The 13772-nt window shown below is 42.5% G+C and overlaps 1 protein-coding gene across 1 annotated transcript in view; it reads left to right on the top strand.

The window, feature by feature from the left end:
• PCNX2 (pecanex 2) overlaps positions 1-13538 on the top strand; it is a 160394-nt gene extending 146856 nt beyond the window's left edge. The window contains exons 29-34 of the mRNA XM_071549557.1: positions 729-873; positions 1881-2111; positions 2413-2687; positions 3696-3883; positions 9482-9930; positions 11943-13538. Coding sequence (XP_071405658.1) covers positions 729-873; positions 1881-2111; positions 2413-2687; positions 3696-3883; positions 9482-9930; positions 11943-12116 — 1462 coding nt within the window. The 3' untranslated portion in view covers positions 12117-13538. The remainder of the gene's footprint in view (positions 1-728; positions 874-1880; positions 2112-2412; positions 2688-3695; positions 3884-9481; positions 9931-11942) is intronic.
• The last annotated feature ends 234 nt before the right edge of the window (positions 13539-13772 follow it).

Here is a 13772-nt window from a genome sequence, read left to right as displayed (position 1 = left end):
AGTCTCAAATCCAACCAAACAGTCATCCAAGGTCAGGTAAAACTGGTTACATCTCATTTCTTAGGTTTGAAAAAAGAAAGCTAGTGCCTATTTGCTTTAGGGCTCATTTCAGTATGAAATGCCTGTTGTTTGATTTGTGCTCTCACCTCGTTTGCTGAACAGTTCCTGAAACTGTATTCTCAGTACATCTACTTTAATGTTCACATTTAGGTTTGAGTTTCATGGCAAAGGTCTTAGTCTTGCTGAAAGTATTTTTCACAGCCTTTTTTTTTTTTTTTATTAAATGATTATTTTTCACCTTACAAGGAGAACTGCTAACAGAACTGATCAATAAGCTTTCAAATAAGGAAACAGCTTGTGCTGCCTGCACAGGGAGTGCAGCTGGCACTCTTTGACCTGGTGTCTTTGGCACAGCTGCAGAGAAGCAGCGCCCTGAGGCACCCTGTGACTTAGTCACCCATCCTGAGGCCATCTTTCATTCCAGGCACCCCATTCACTTCGTGACCAGTTGTTTACAGCACAAGCAGAGGGAAAACCACCAACCCAAGGAATGTTTTTCATTGGAAATATGTGATGCAATCCCTGATTTGTGCCCACCAGAAGCACTCACCCTGTGCCAGAGGGCCACCGGCCACCGCACAGGTCAGCACATGGCTGGCAGCTGACAGACATCCAGCTTGGTGAGAGGGGAATGGCTTCTGGGAGTGACTGCTGCCTTTCTCTTACAGCTTGGACTCGTTTCTTTATGGGCTCCATGCACTGTTCAAAGGAGACTTTCGGATAGCAGCAAAAGATGAGTGGGTCTTCGCAGACATGGATCTATTGCATAAGGTTGTTGCCCCAGCAATCCGCATGTCGCTGAAGCTTCACCAGGTAGGGTCTTTCTTTATTGACTTATTTTTAACTTTTACTATCATATCTGATTTCTAAGGAAGACACAGGAAACCTTAACAACTCTCCTAAGGAGGAGGGGAAAAAAAAAGAGGGAAATGGAGTACTTGTTGCCTTTTCTGAGAAACATTCTTCACCAAGATGGAAATGCTTGGCATTTATTTTGCATTCCCTTGATCTTCTTTTCTATATCCCCAAGCTGCCCATTTGAAAGCATTCATTTTGCAGATCTTGATCCTGCATTTTTCATCAAAACAAAACTGGCAGTCTCGTTATGTTTTACTTGCATGAATACTGTAAATACGGTTTCTAGATTGAAAAGAAATAAATTGATTATACTGATTTCACTGCTGATTTCAGGTCAGGCCTTGTACAGCATGGAGTTGACTTTGTTCTTGCTCTGACATGTTATGATTTAGTATCATATGCTTTTATAATGACTTGTATTTATAATTGTTCTGAATGTTACTGAACTGCCGTGAATTCCTCTCTGATACTTTGACACAATATTTTAGGATGTTATCGCTGGCCATGGTGCTGCGGGATAGCTTAAGTTACAATATTGCACTATCTGCTGATGGATTCCCAGTCCCAGCTATTTTTGGTGGTTTTTTGTGAATAAAAAAAAGGATTTCCACAAGAACTGTGGAATGCCTCAGTGACTCCAGTCTCCCTCTGGCTTACCCAAAAGCTCTGTGCCCCATGGTTTCACACTTCACAAAAAAAAAGTGGGTAAACTGGCATTCTCCAAGGGCTTTTGTCTGGTGGAGACATGAGAGCAGAACAGGTTACAATAAAGCAAAAATCCTACCTTTCTATATTCCTGTTAAATTACTTGTTCTACCTTCCAAAGACATGCACTATCAAAGGGCAAGTCACTGGGAGGGTCAGCTGGTGACTATTTGAAAAACAGGAGTTTGTTTATAGTTAATAGTTTTTGTTTTCACAGACATACCTGACATTTTCAATACTTTTTCCTGTACTACCAGGACCAGTTCACCTGCCCAGATGAGTATGAGGACCCAGCAGTTTTGTATGAAGCCATCCAGTGCTTTGAGGAAAAGGTGGTGATCTGTCACGAAGGGGACCCAGCCTGGCGCAGTGCTGTGCTCTCCAACCGAGAGGAGCTGCTGACCCTGAGACACGTGGTAGATGAAGGAGCAGATGAATATAAAGTTATCATGCTCCACAAAAGCTATCTGAGCTTCAAGGTGATCAAGGTAGATATAACATCTTTCTAATATCGCAGTAATGTAGGGCTGTGGTAACTAATATTTCTTCTGACTCACCTGGTCAAAAGGAGACGTCAGTTGTAGTTATTGGAGCAGGGACTGGGGGGCTAAAAGAGCTCTTTCCATCTGACTTTCAGGGAAGTAGCTGCACAAGTTCCTAAAAGCTGTTGGTGCAAAGACATGAGGTGTTTGCACACACAGCCGCTGCCATTCTACCTGGATACTGTAGTTCTTCATCTTAAGTAGAAAATGTTTTTGTATGATCTGCATGTTTTTAACTTACCTGTAGGTCAACAAGGAGTGCGTCAGAGGGCTTTGGGCTGGGCAGCAGCAGGAACTGATTTTCTTACGCAATCGTAACCCGGAGAGAGGAAGCATCCAGAACAATAAACAGGTCTTACGGAACTTAATTAATTCTTCATGTGATCAGCCACTGGGATATCCAATGTATGTTTCCCCTTTAACCACCTCGTACCTTGGGACACACAGTCAACTGAGGAACGTTTGGGGGGGACCTGTCAGTTTGGACAACATTAAACAGTGGTTCAAATCCAAATGGTTAAGGTAGGTGTTAAATTTTGGCTATGCTGACAGAGACCCTGCAGTCTTGGTTTCACTGTATTTTCTGTTGAGAGAGTTATTCTATATTGTTATCTACAAATAAAAAAAATGAATTGCACATAACTCAGAATATAACAAAATAGCACTGTAGATAGAGCAGAAAAATTCATTAACTCGTTCATGGCAAAGCTTTCTACATGTTCAACATGATTCATCCAAATCATTTAGCACTACAGACATTTCCCTTATTCCATGGAATTTTACAGTTTATGCTTTCCCTATAAGGGTATCTTTTCTGTAACTCTAATATGTCAGAACATAAATAAATGCTCCAGTGGGTTATGCTCCAAAGCTTTGGCAGTATAATCATCCCCAAGTTATTGTTCTTGACCAAAACACATCTAAAGATGTACTTGCTAGTCACCAAAACTGCCTGACTTCCCCTAGGCATGCATGGTCGGTATCTGACACACTGCGTCTCTCCTTCCTACATGCACTTTTCATACAGCAGTAGCTCCCTTGTCTCATTCCCTCCACCTGCCTCATTGCCACTGGAGCTGAGGGGAGGCAGGGCACCATGGAGAGACTATGGGAGCCAGGTCGCATGCCAAGACCTACACTGAAACATCAAGATGAAATCTCATAGCTTACCATGCTAGTTTCCCACCATGCAGCTCATCCCTCCGAGCTCCCTCCAGCTCATTTCTCATTGCTACTTGGTTACCTCATGCAGAAGTTGATCTTTAGAGACTATGGTAATATTGGATAAAGAACCCTAAGGTCTTGCAGTGTTCCAAAGCCACTTAACACAGACAAGCAAAGATTTGGTTTAATATACAGTTTTGTTCCAAGTAAGCTTACCACATCACCATCTTTGCCATCTCATAAAATGCCAGAAGACCTACAGTGGTGTGAGAGAGAACAATTACACATCTTGAGGGCACCTAACGCTGGTGGCTCAAATGTTCACGTGTAACAAGTGGCTGACCATGCGTGTGTTCCCGCAAACAGAATGCGGAAAGACTGCCACGCAGCAGCTCACCACGAGAGAGGTAACACTGAAGAGGTGGATAGTGGAGGGGGGTCTTCGTCTAGCAACAATTCCACAGGCAATTCCAGCCAGAACAGTAGCTCGCAGCCCACCAGAGATGGAACCCCTCAGTTACAAGATTCATCTCAAGAGGTGCACCAGCGGGCAGGTATGTGCAAAACTTGTTTTTTTCTCTATCTTTCTCCTGAGGGGCTGCATAGGCAGATGCTTTTGGGGTGTGCTCAAATCCAGTGGAAAACTAATTTTAGTAAGAGAGCACTTTGTCTTTCCTAATGACCAAGAACATGTAGGAGGATGGCTTCCTGATACTGTTCCAGGTACTTACTGGGAGCGTGTAAGACAAATGTGATTCACCAAAGCTTCCCCTGTCGTAAGTCCATAATGTGTAATTTTTGGACTAGCAGGTGTCACTAAGAATGCCAGAATGAGAAATGCAGATGGGAGAGAGTGTACATGAGAGATGCAGGGAGCCCATATCACAGTGAACCTCTGCTTATTGTTGGCTGGGAACAGCATAATGAAAGTATGCAAAAATCTTAATTATCTTGGAAGGACCATGACAATTTATTTGAGGAATTGGTTTGGCTTTTCATCAGCGCATGTGGAAAACAAACAAATGGAAAATAGCTTCTTCTGTCTATACAGCAGTTACCAAGAGGAAATGAAATGTTGCCAATCATTCTGTCAACTAACAGCTGAGCCCTTCTCAAATTGTGGATTCAAAAGCACTTCAGACATATTCACAGGGTAGAACTACCGGCCTTCACATTATGAAGGATGAGGAATTGGTTGGACCATCACATCCCGAGGGTGGTGGTCAATGGCTCAGAGTCCTCATGGTCATCAATGACAAGTGGTGTCCTTCAGGGGTCCATATTGGAACCAGTGTTATCTTCATTAATGACACAGACAAAAGGATCAAGTGCACCCTCAGCAAATTTGCAGGTGACACCAAGCTGAGTGGTGTGGTTGACACACCTGAGGGATGGGATGCTATCCAGAGGGACCTGGACAAACTCAAGAGGTGGTCCCATGGGAATCTCATGAGGTTTAACAAGAACAAGTGCAAGGTGCTGCACCTGGCTCCAGGAAACCCCTGAATATCAGTATAGACTGGGAGATGGAGAGATTCAGAGCAGCCCTGCTGAGAAGGACTTGGGGGTGCTGGTGGATGAGAGGTTGGACATGAGCTGCTGATGTGCACTTGCAGCCCAGAAAGCCAGTTGTGTCCTGGGCTGCATCAAAAGGAGTGTGGCCAGCTGAGGGAGGTGATTCTGCCCCTCTGCTCTGGTGAGATCCCACCTGGAGTTCTGCATCCAGCTCTGGGGTTCCTAGCACAGGAAGGACATTGCCCCTTGGAGCAGGTCCACAGGAGGGCCACCAAGATGATCAAAGGGAGGGAGCACTTCACCTGTGAGGAAAGGTGAAGAGAATTAGGTTTGTTTAGCCCGGAGAAGAGAAGGCTTCGGGCTGAAGCCCACAAGAAGGATGGAGAGATATTTTTTTACAAGGGCGTACAGTGAAAGGACATGGGGGAATGGCTTTACATTGAAAGAGAGTAAGTTTAGATTGGATATTAGGAAAAATTCTTTACTGCGAGGGTGGTAAGGCACTGGAACAGGTTGCCAAAAGAAGTTGTGGATGCCCCATCCCAGGAAGTGTTCAAGGCCAGGCTGGAAGGGGCTCCAAGCAACCTGGATTAATGAAAGGTGTCTCTACTCATGGCAGGGGGGTTGGAACGAGATGGTCTTTATGGTCCCTTCCAACCCAAGGTATTCTATGATACTGAGTTTGTCACTGGGTCACTGCGAGATCTATCACTCTGGGATCAGAACTTGGGAAGTAAAGCAAATTAACTCTACCTTTCAAGAAGTTTGTCCTATTACTGTCTAAATTAAAGCAGAGAACTAGAGAGGTATGACACTTGTTTGTCTTCCATTAATCATTTTGACCTATCATTAAAGATAATGGACAGGACTTGAAAAAATCTTGCCCTGAATATAAATAATGTTGGAAGAATAAAATAACTGCTGCTTTTAATTGTCTAGTGTTAGAGGGATCCCCATGTGCATACTCATAACTTGACACTACAGTAATCAAGAGTAGCAAAGTAATTGTGAAATAATTATCCTGACCATATCATACAAAAAAGTAAGTTAATTGTGAGTGGTTTAAAAGAACATATTGGGTGCCCAGAAAACCACTATCAAGAGAGAAAGGCACATTTAGTTAAGAAAAGCAACCTGGCTTTTGGTAAAATGAAGAAATGCGTAACATATGCAAGGAAGTGGAAAACAGCAAATGCAAATCCGTATTCACTCCCCAGACACTGTTGATAGAGAATGAAACAAGATTTTTTTGGCTAGGACCATTAGGGACAAAAATATGAAAGTGGGTTTGTGACTGTTTATTTTTAAAGACTATTTAGAAGCAAAAGAAATCCCAACAGTGGTCTTGATCTATCACTACATCAGGAAAGGTAGAGTTGCCAATATGTAGAAATGAGAAAACAGATGTCTGGTTTATATTGTGAAAAATGCAGATAATCTATTTCTATGATCTGATCATGAAAGAGTTCCATCCATTCTAACAGCTACAAAGAAATGAAAGCGTGACTATCACAGCTTAATTGAGCAAATCCAAATGACTAATTCAAGAAGGTTTTTAAGAGAGCTGGTTGAAAAGCAAGTTCAGTTCAACCTTCAGTAAGCATGAGGACACTGGGGAAGAACTTATGCTAAGCCTGTTGTTAGAAACCAGAATGACTAGGGTGATCTGCATAGTGCATGTCTGCCAGTCTGACTTTGGTTCAGGACAGTGTTGGCCTACCACGCACAATTCTAGTACCCTAATTAAAGAAAGACACTTTTAGTTTGGAAGGACTTCAAAGAAAAGATCTGGGAAATAAATCCTGTAGTGAAAGATTCATTGCTTTCAAACAATTGGTATTGTAAGAGATGCCTTGATCATAGTCTGCGAGTACTTACCTGGGCAATGAAAGATGACCAAAGACCATTGCTTTGAGCAGACTTGGATATAAGAAAGCTAAACAAATTCAGATTTTAAATCAAGAGCACATTTTTAATACTGAGAGTAAATAAAAACAAGTGACTAAGGGTTAAGGTGGATTCTCCAAGATTGGAGATCCTGGATGCATTTTTAAAATCACAGTAGTAATGAATAATACTACACAGGAATTAATTCCAGGAAGTTCTGTGGCCCACGCTATATAGTACAGCAGACTAGATGATCATAGCTATTCCTTCTAGAGTTATAACCTACGAATCAAGTGCATTATTTTTTCCTATTTCATATTTTGTTTTGCAGCCTGGTGCCACCAAGTCTGCACAATGCAATGAAAGCCCTTTATAAAAGTGTAACCAAAATCAGGAGCATTGGAAACGTGTGGGGTTCTCCCCCGAAGTGTCCTTATTTCATGATGCAGTTTACAAAACAGCCTTTGTTTTTCATAAAGTGTTTGCAGGGACAGGGTTATTTATGTGTAGCTGCGGGTGGTCTCCTGTCCAGTGCTGTAACCACTGCATTTGGGATGAATATAGAATATTTTTGGACAGGGGGCAGCTTGGCAGTTTAAATCACAAACAGATGTTTGGCCATGTTAGCCCCTGCACAAACTAACACACCGCAGTCCCTCTGGTCCTAATTCCAGTCCATTCTTTTTATTTAAAAAAGGTAACGTATTAAAATAACCATCAGATGTAGAAACCAAAGCACTTAAACCAAATCCCAGGGTTTGAAGAAACCTGAATCCCTGTGGAGGCCAGACGTGTGCACAGCTGCCAGCACAGCAGCCAGGCCTGATCCCCCTCACAGCACGTGCCCTCCCTGCTGATCACAGCTGAAGGGCAGAGGACATTGGCTACGCGGTACACAGGAGCCACAGGATCACAGAATATCCTGAGTTGGAAGGGACCCACAAGGACCATCAAAGTCCAACTCCTGGCTGTGCACAAGACCACCCCAAGAATCACATCATGTGCCTGAGAGTGTTGTCCAGGTGCTTCCAAGAGCCATGTGCATCTGTCCCATCGCGCTCAAGCAGAGATCTTGGGGCTCCTGTTGCAGCTTCTATTGCTGCCTTGCCTGCCATCTTAGGAAAATTATTTTTTTATTGGTTGGAATATAAAAGTGGAACTAAAGATATATTGTAAAAGAGGTGTGAAAGTGTCCAATACTTGCCAAACCAACTAGATTTTAGTCCAGCTAAAGAGCCTCCGTTATGTTGTAGCCCAGCTCTGCTTATATGGCTCTGTGCCAAGTTACCTAAATTCTCTTCACTTCAGCATCTGAAAAATGGGGATAATGATACCAGCTCTGGAAAGCAGGTCTCTGGAAGTAAAACAGCATGTTTCAGCTATATAATGTAAATAGATTGGATATGAAATTCTGCATTGCTGGAACCAGCTTGAATTCAGCAGGCATCTTTCTACAAGATAGCGTGAGATTTATATTCTTTTATGCCAGCAAAAATTCAGTGTTTGGAGGAGTTCGGGTATTGGGGAAAACCAAAGCAAAAAGAAGTATTACCAACAGCCTGGAAATGCCTGCCAGGAAAACTTGTTTCTGTGTTGATGGCTCTCAACAGATTTTCTGGCATCAACTCTCTACCCCACAGCTATAGCTGGGAAACCAAAATGCCAGCTTGTGTTAATGTTTGGAGTTTCCTGGAAAGCAAAAAAGCCAAGCAGGCACTCGCGTGACTGGCATTTGCTGTGTAAGGCTGGGTTAGAGCCTGTCTGCAGAAACAGAAAACTCTTCTGGGGCCTGTGGCACATGCCAGCCCACTGCCTGCCATTTGCAGAATGCCTGGGTACAGGCAGGTATCTGGTGGGTTCACTGGACAGTATTTTATGATTAATTTTTCACTCTATGGCTATTTAAATATGAAAGCGTAAGAAATACAGGTATTATTGGCTTGATTGATGTAAGGTGTTGATCTAAATGCTAACTATAGGGATATGTGCGTACAGGAAGAATTTGTCTAGGCATGTCAGAATAGCATAGCTAATCTACTCTCTGTATCCAGTAGTGGTTGCATTGAGATGCTTCATAGAATGGGGCAAGAATCTTATGTGGGTCTCATTCAGACCTCCAACAGTCTACCCTAACTAGAAGCATTCACGTCTTTTCAGTCTGTGATGTACTGTAAATATCTCTCTTGGAATTCAGACAGAGTTTAGCTGGCTGCAGTCAGTACTTGAGAGAAGAATGTGCAGATGGACCTCAGGACTTAAACAGTGGGGCCAGTTCTGTGCACGTTGAGCCTCACCTAAGAAATCCACTGTACAGGCTGGAAGGGCACACCCACGTGGGGAGAGCCCTGCCCAAATCTGCGTTCGCAAAGTTTGGCCATACTCATACTCAAAAGGAAATGGTTACAGCAACACTATGCATAATCATTCACTGGGCTGATTAAAATGTATGTGGCAGAATAGGTATGAGCCTGTCATTAGAGTATTTTCCCTGGGATCTTCTCTCATTTTCCTCTCTTTTGACTCTGTACAGAACCATTAGGGCTATCCTGACCAAAACTCAGAACTCCTGTAGTGGAAAACACAGAGATTCATAGATGTGGCAGTATGTTACTCCTGTTATTCTTGGGATTCTTCTGCTTGTAAAACCAGCAGTAATATGCCAACAGTAATATGTACATGTGGGACATTGTCAATAGCATGGAGTTCATCAGCATGCCACGTACTTAAATATATTAATCTTTCTTTTACAGGCAGGAGAAAACCCAGGAGTCAGTCTGTCCAGGCACACACTGCTTTAAACCAAAGGCCCCCAGCTTCAAGTCACTCTGGACCAATTGTAGAAAGCCGCCAGCCTTTCATCCAAACATCTACATCTGCTCATGAAATTGCCCAAAGGCTTTCTAGTAGTCAGCTGTCATTCCACAACTCAGCAACATCTGTGTTTTCCCAGTCCCCTGCTGTTGCTGTTGCTGGCCAGCTGACTGTGCAGGACCGAGCTGCAGCCATGCTCAGGTCCAGTCTGGCCTCTTCCACCAGCTCAACTCTCAGCCTGCTCTTCGGCAAGAGAAGTTTCTCAAGTGCTTTGGTGATTTCTGGGCTCTCAGCCGCAGACGGAGGTAACACCAGTGACACCCAGTCATCCAGCAGCATGAATATTGCCATGGGTCCTTCTGCTAGAGCAGCAAGTCAGGCAGCTCGGGTAAGGCTGAAGCCAAAACAGCGGCGCTAAGCGTGAACTGTATTGCTCTCCCTCCCACTTCTTGAACTGTGCTCACCACCATTTGGTTTCTTCCTTCTCACTGCTCAGAAAATAGTTTTTTGCCAAAACAATGTCAGGGTTTTGGTATTTGTTTTTTATTTTGCTGCATCACAATAGACTGTTTATTAGTCTGTATATGAGAGTATTTAGAAGAATCTGACAGGTTGGCTGTTACTCACACACCTGAAACTGCAAATTGTGGTAAAGTTGCTCTTTCTTTCACTCAAACCAGGGACTTAAGTCTCCAGTTTCTGCAGCCCAGGTGATGTTAAGCAAACTAAATAGCTCCCTCCTTGCCTGCTTATGCAGGAATTAAAATTATTTGCCCTGAACAGCAGCACTTGTTCTGTCCCTCTCTCTGACCAGAAATTCGATCCAGGACCTGGAACCTTGTTGCTGAAAGGACTTCTGTAGGAAATATTTACCAAAGGAAACCTGCATGCCCTGTAATTCAGCATTTTCTAGCAGCAAAACAGTACACACAAAGAACTTCCAGACTTCTTCCCAGTAGGCTCCCAGTTCCGTTTGCAACTTCCCTGGAAAATTCAATGCACATAGTAGCGTTATCCTTTTATTGTCTATGTAAGTATTCATTTAACTTTGGTTGCCATCAGCTGATGTCCTGAACTTTGAAAATTTGACCTCAGCATCAGAGAGCAGAAACATGAGAAGACGGGCTAGAGAATGAAGGTTGACTGTGACAAGACAACATAATTCGACTCTTTCACATTTGGCCTATCAAAATGGAAACCAAATTGACAAATGGGGAAGACTGGGGATATGGAAAGTCCAAACCCCTTTTCTGTTACTATCATTCTGAACCGTGTATAACTTCCCTAGTTTCCAAAGAACTCTCCAAACCTCAAGTGATGAAAGCTCCTTAGGCTGTGTGTACTTTGCTCTCAACCCAAAAATACAATGTATGGTACAGTTCCCAGAGTTTTGCCATGAACTTCAACAGGAGTTGACTGAATGTTACTCATCTGGGTCCAATCCTGCTTTGTTACTATAATGAGTATTAATATTATTTCTACACATACATTTGAACATATCAAATGACAAGGCATAATTCCAGCACTCAAGAGTTTATGGCCCAATTTGCAAGAACTTAGCCAGCCTGTGATACTGAGTACTAATGGTAGGATTCACCTCATCTAATTTTAAGCCATCCAAAATTTAGGTGTGAAGTCTCAGTAGACTGTTGGTGAGGCTTCTGTATTCAGTGGAGAGGCCAATCTATTTCATCCTTAGAGCTATTAAGAAATTTTCCCCTGGGAGACTTGGATCTCTCTGCCAACCACTGGCAGCCTAAATGACACACTAAGACTACATGGTTAAATTTAGATGAGGTGAATCCTGGCCAAAGTAACTGATCAGAGTCCAGGTGCCTGTTTGATTCAAAGCAGTAAAGAGGAAGTGTTTTATTTAAATGTTAGCACAGCACAGTTCTGCTTTTATACCAATGGATCCTTACAGCGGGGTGGCACTAGGCTTAACTTTTTCAGACTGATAATTGCATTCCAGTTTTGATGAAAAGGTTTCTTTGTAAGTTGGATTTAAAACTTAGTGTATAAAGAAAGCCCCAGAGCAACCCAATTTAACAACTCAGAAGTCAGCCCTGCTTGGAGCAGCAGTTTAGACTGGATGACCTCCAGAAGTCCTTTTCAATCCAAATTATTTTACAGCTCTCTGTACATCTACATCTGTGGTACAAAACCTCTAGCTCCTGGTCTGCCTTTCCTTCCAAATTTATGCGTTACACAAAGTGTGACAAGTACCTCTTCAGAAGTCCCTTGTGAATAATGCATGTTAAGAATCCCATGGAGTTTCACAGAATGACATTCCTACATCAATTTTTAACTTTTTTTCACCTGTCACTTCAAAAAATAGCTGAAGTGTTACTTAGAAATTTCATAAACTAGTTGACTTTTTCTTTCTTTCTTTCTTCCCAGCAACTTGCTGAGACCTGTGAAGCAACTGATGCTGCAGAACCCAGGCCACAGCGAGAGGCAGGTCTGGCCCATGCCACATTCATGAGTCGGAACCTGGAGTGCAGAAGGGCCAGCCAAGAAGATATGGCCCTGGAAGACACTGCTTCTCAGCAGAGCCTGTCTGAGGAGCAGTAAGGAGCACTCCCAGCACAAGAATTAAATAAAGACAGAGCTAGGTCAGGAAGTTGCACGTGGGTTTAGGTTCTTTCAAATGTAATAAGCAACCTTCAAATGTTTATTTTTCTAACTTCTACACAAGAATACTACAGGGCAGATGCTCTTCAGCTAATGGCCTTCACATGGGTAGGGTTGGAAGATATCCTCAAAAACACACAGTGCCACTTCATCTCAGGTTCTTGTAAATCCTAGAACAATGATACAACCTGTTTAACGTTCCTTCCCCTGGAACAGTTAGAATCACAAATGAATACAGTAGGAAATATTAATACAACTCAGTGAAAAGCACACAAGACATCTCTCTCCTGCCATAACTAAACAGCTGATTGCATGCAAACTAACTGAAATTTGATATATAATATATAGCAAAAGGCAACTATGAACAGAGGCAATGAATACAGAAAAGGACAGTACAACGTGCTGTAACATTAGAGCTAAATCTTTTTTTTTTTTCCAACAAGTCTCTTATTTTTCTTTAACATGTTATGCAGGTGCTAATGCTCAGTAGCAGCATAGCATCACAGACTTATATACTGCATGCAGCCATACTGAAATACTGTGTGAACAAGCCATGCTACACAGATTAACACAAGTGTGCGAAAAGAAAGTATCCAGTGCATGGTAAGTCTTCAAAGCATATGGTGCGCCTTATTTGCAAAGCAGCTTTGCATAAATTAGGAGGTATTATTCTGTGTTCCTGTTTGATTTACCGGAGTGTTTCTCACATTCCAGGCAACAGTGCCCTTAGGAGTTGTAAGAGGGCCCAGGGGAATCCTCGAGGAGAACAGAAGAGTGCAAAGCAGGCTGTAATTATTGGCTAGAAGTGTTTGTATTAGGAAGGGAACAGCTTAATACCTTTAATGGCTGGACACAGCTCAGTGTCCACAAACACTTGTAGCCAATAATTACAGAACCTTCCGATTTCCCTCCCCCAGAGAAACTGAGCTGTTGCCAAGTTAATAGTTGCATAAAGACAGATGATGCAAAAAGAGAGGCCACGCTTTCACAAGGTTTGAGAAACACTGATTTACAGGAATGCATGAGTACCTTGGAAGGCAAAAGGCTGTAACAAATCCTTCCTCTACTACAGAATCTAAACACACACATGAGTGTGTTCTCATTTTTAATTTAAAAATTTGCAGCTATCAGTGTCTTGCTGTTCCTCTTTACTGTAACTACCATAGACTCTTTCTAAATCTCAACATGATGATGTGCAGCCAGGCTGTCTTTTCCCAATTAACAAGAAAGATTTAACAAGAGATGCTGTAGCTAAGTCTCATTACTGTTAGGCATTACTCAGTTGCATTCTGATCTTCCTACTGTGCCACACTTCAGATCTGAGTAGTAGAACTAAATAACACTGAGTGAAAATAAAATGATTCAAGTATGTTTTGTGTGGCAGCAGTTTTTGGGTCTTCTTTTCTATTTGGAATTGTTTTCACTTGCTTTCTGCCTTACAAAATTAAGAAATCAAGATCTGAAGTGAAATGAAAACAGTAGATGATTATTTACAAAGTTCAACACAACCTAGGAAAAATTCTGTCCACATTCACAAGGGCAAAAGCAGAGTATTCATGTACAGCCTTCTGAGACACATGGTCATCAGTGCACAGG

The sequence above is a fragment of the Pithys albifrons genome, chromosome 2 (assembly GCF_047495875.1).
Source record: "Pithys albifrons albifrons isolate INPA30051 chromosome 2, PitAlb_v1, whole genome shotgun sequence".
NCBI lineage: Eukaryota > Metazoa > Chordata > Aves > Passeriformes > Thamnophilidae > Pithys > Pithys albifrons.
Note: the sequence above shows the minus strand (reverse complement) of the source record. Positions and strands in the feature narration are given on the sequence as shown.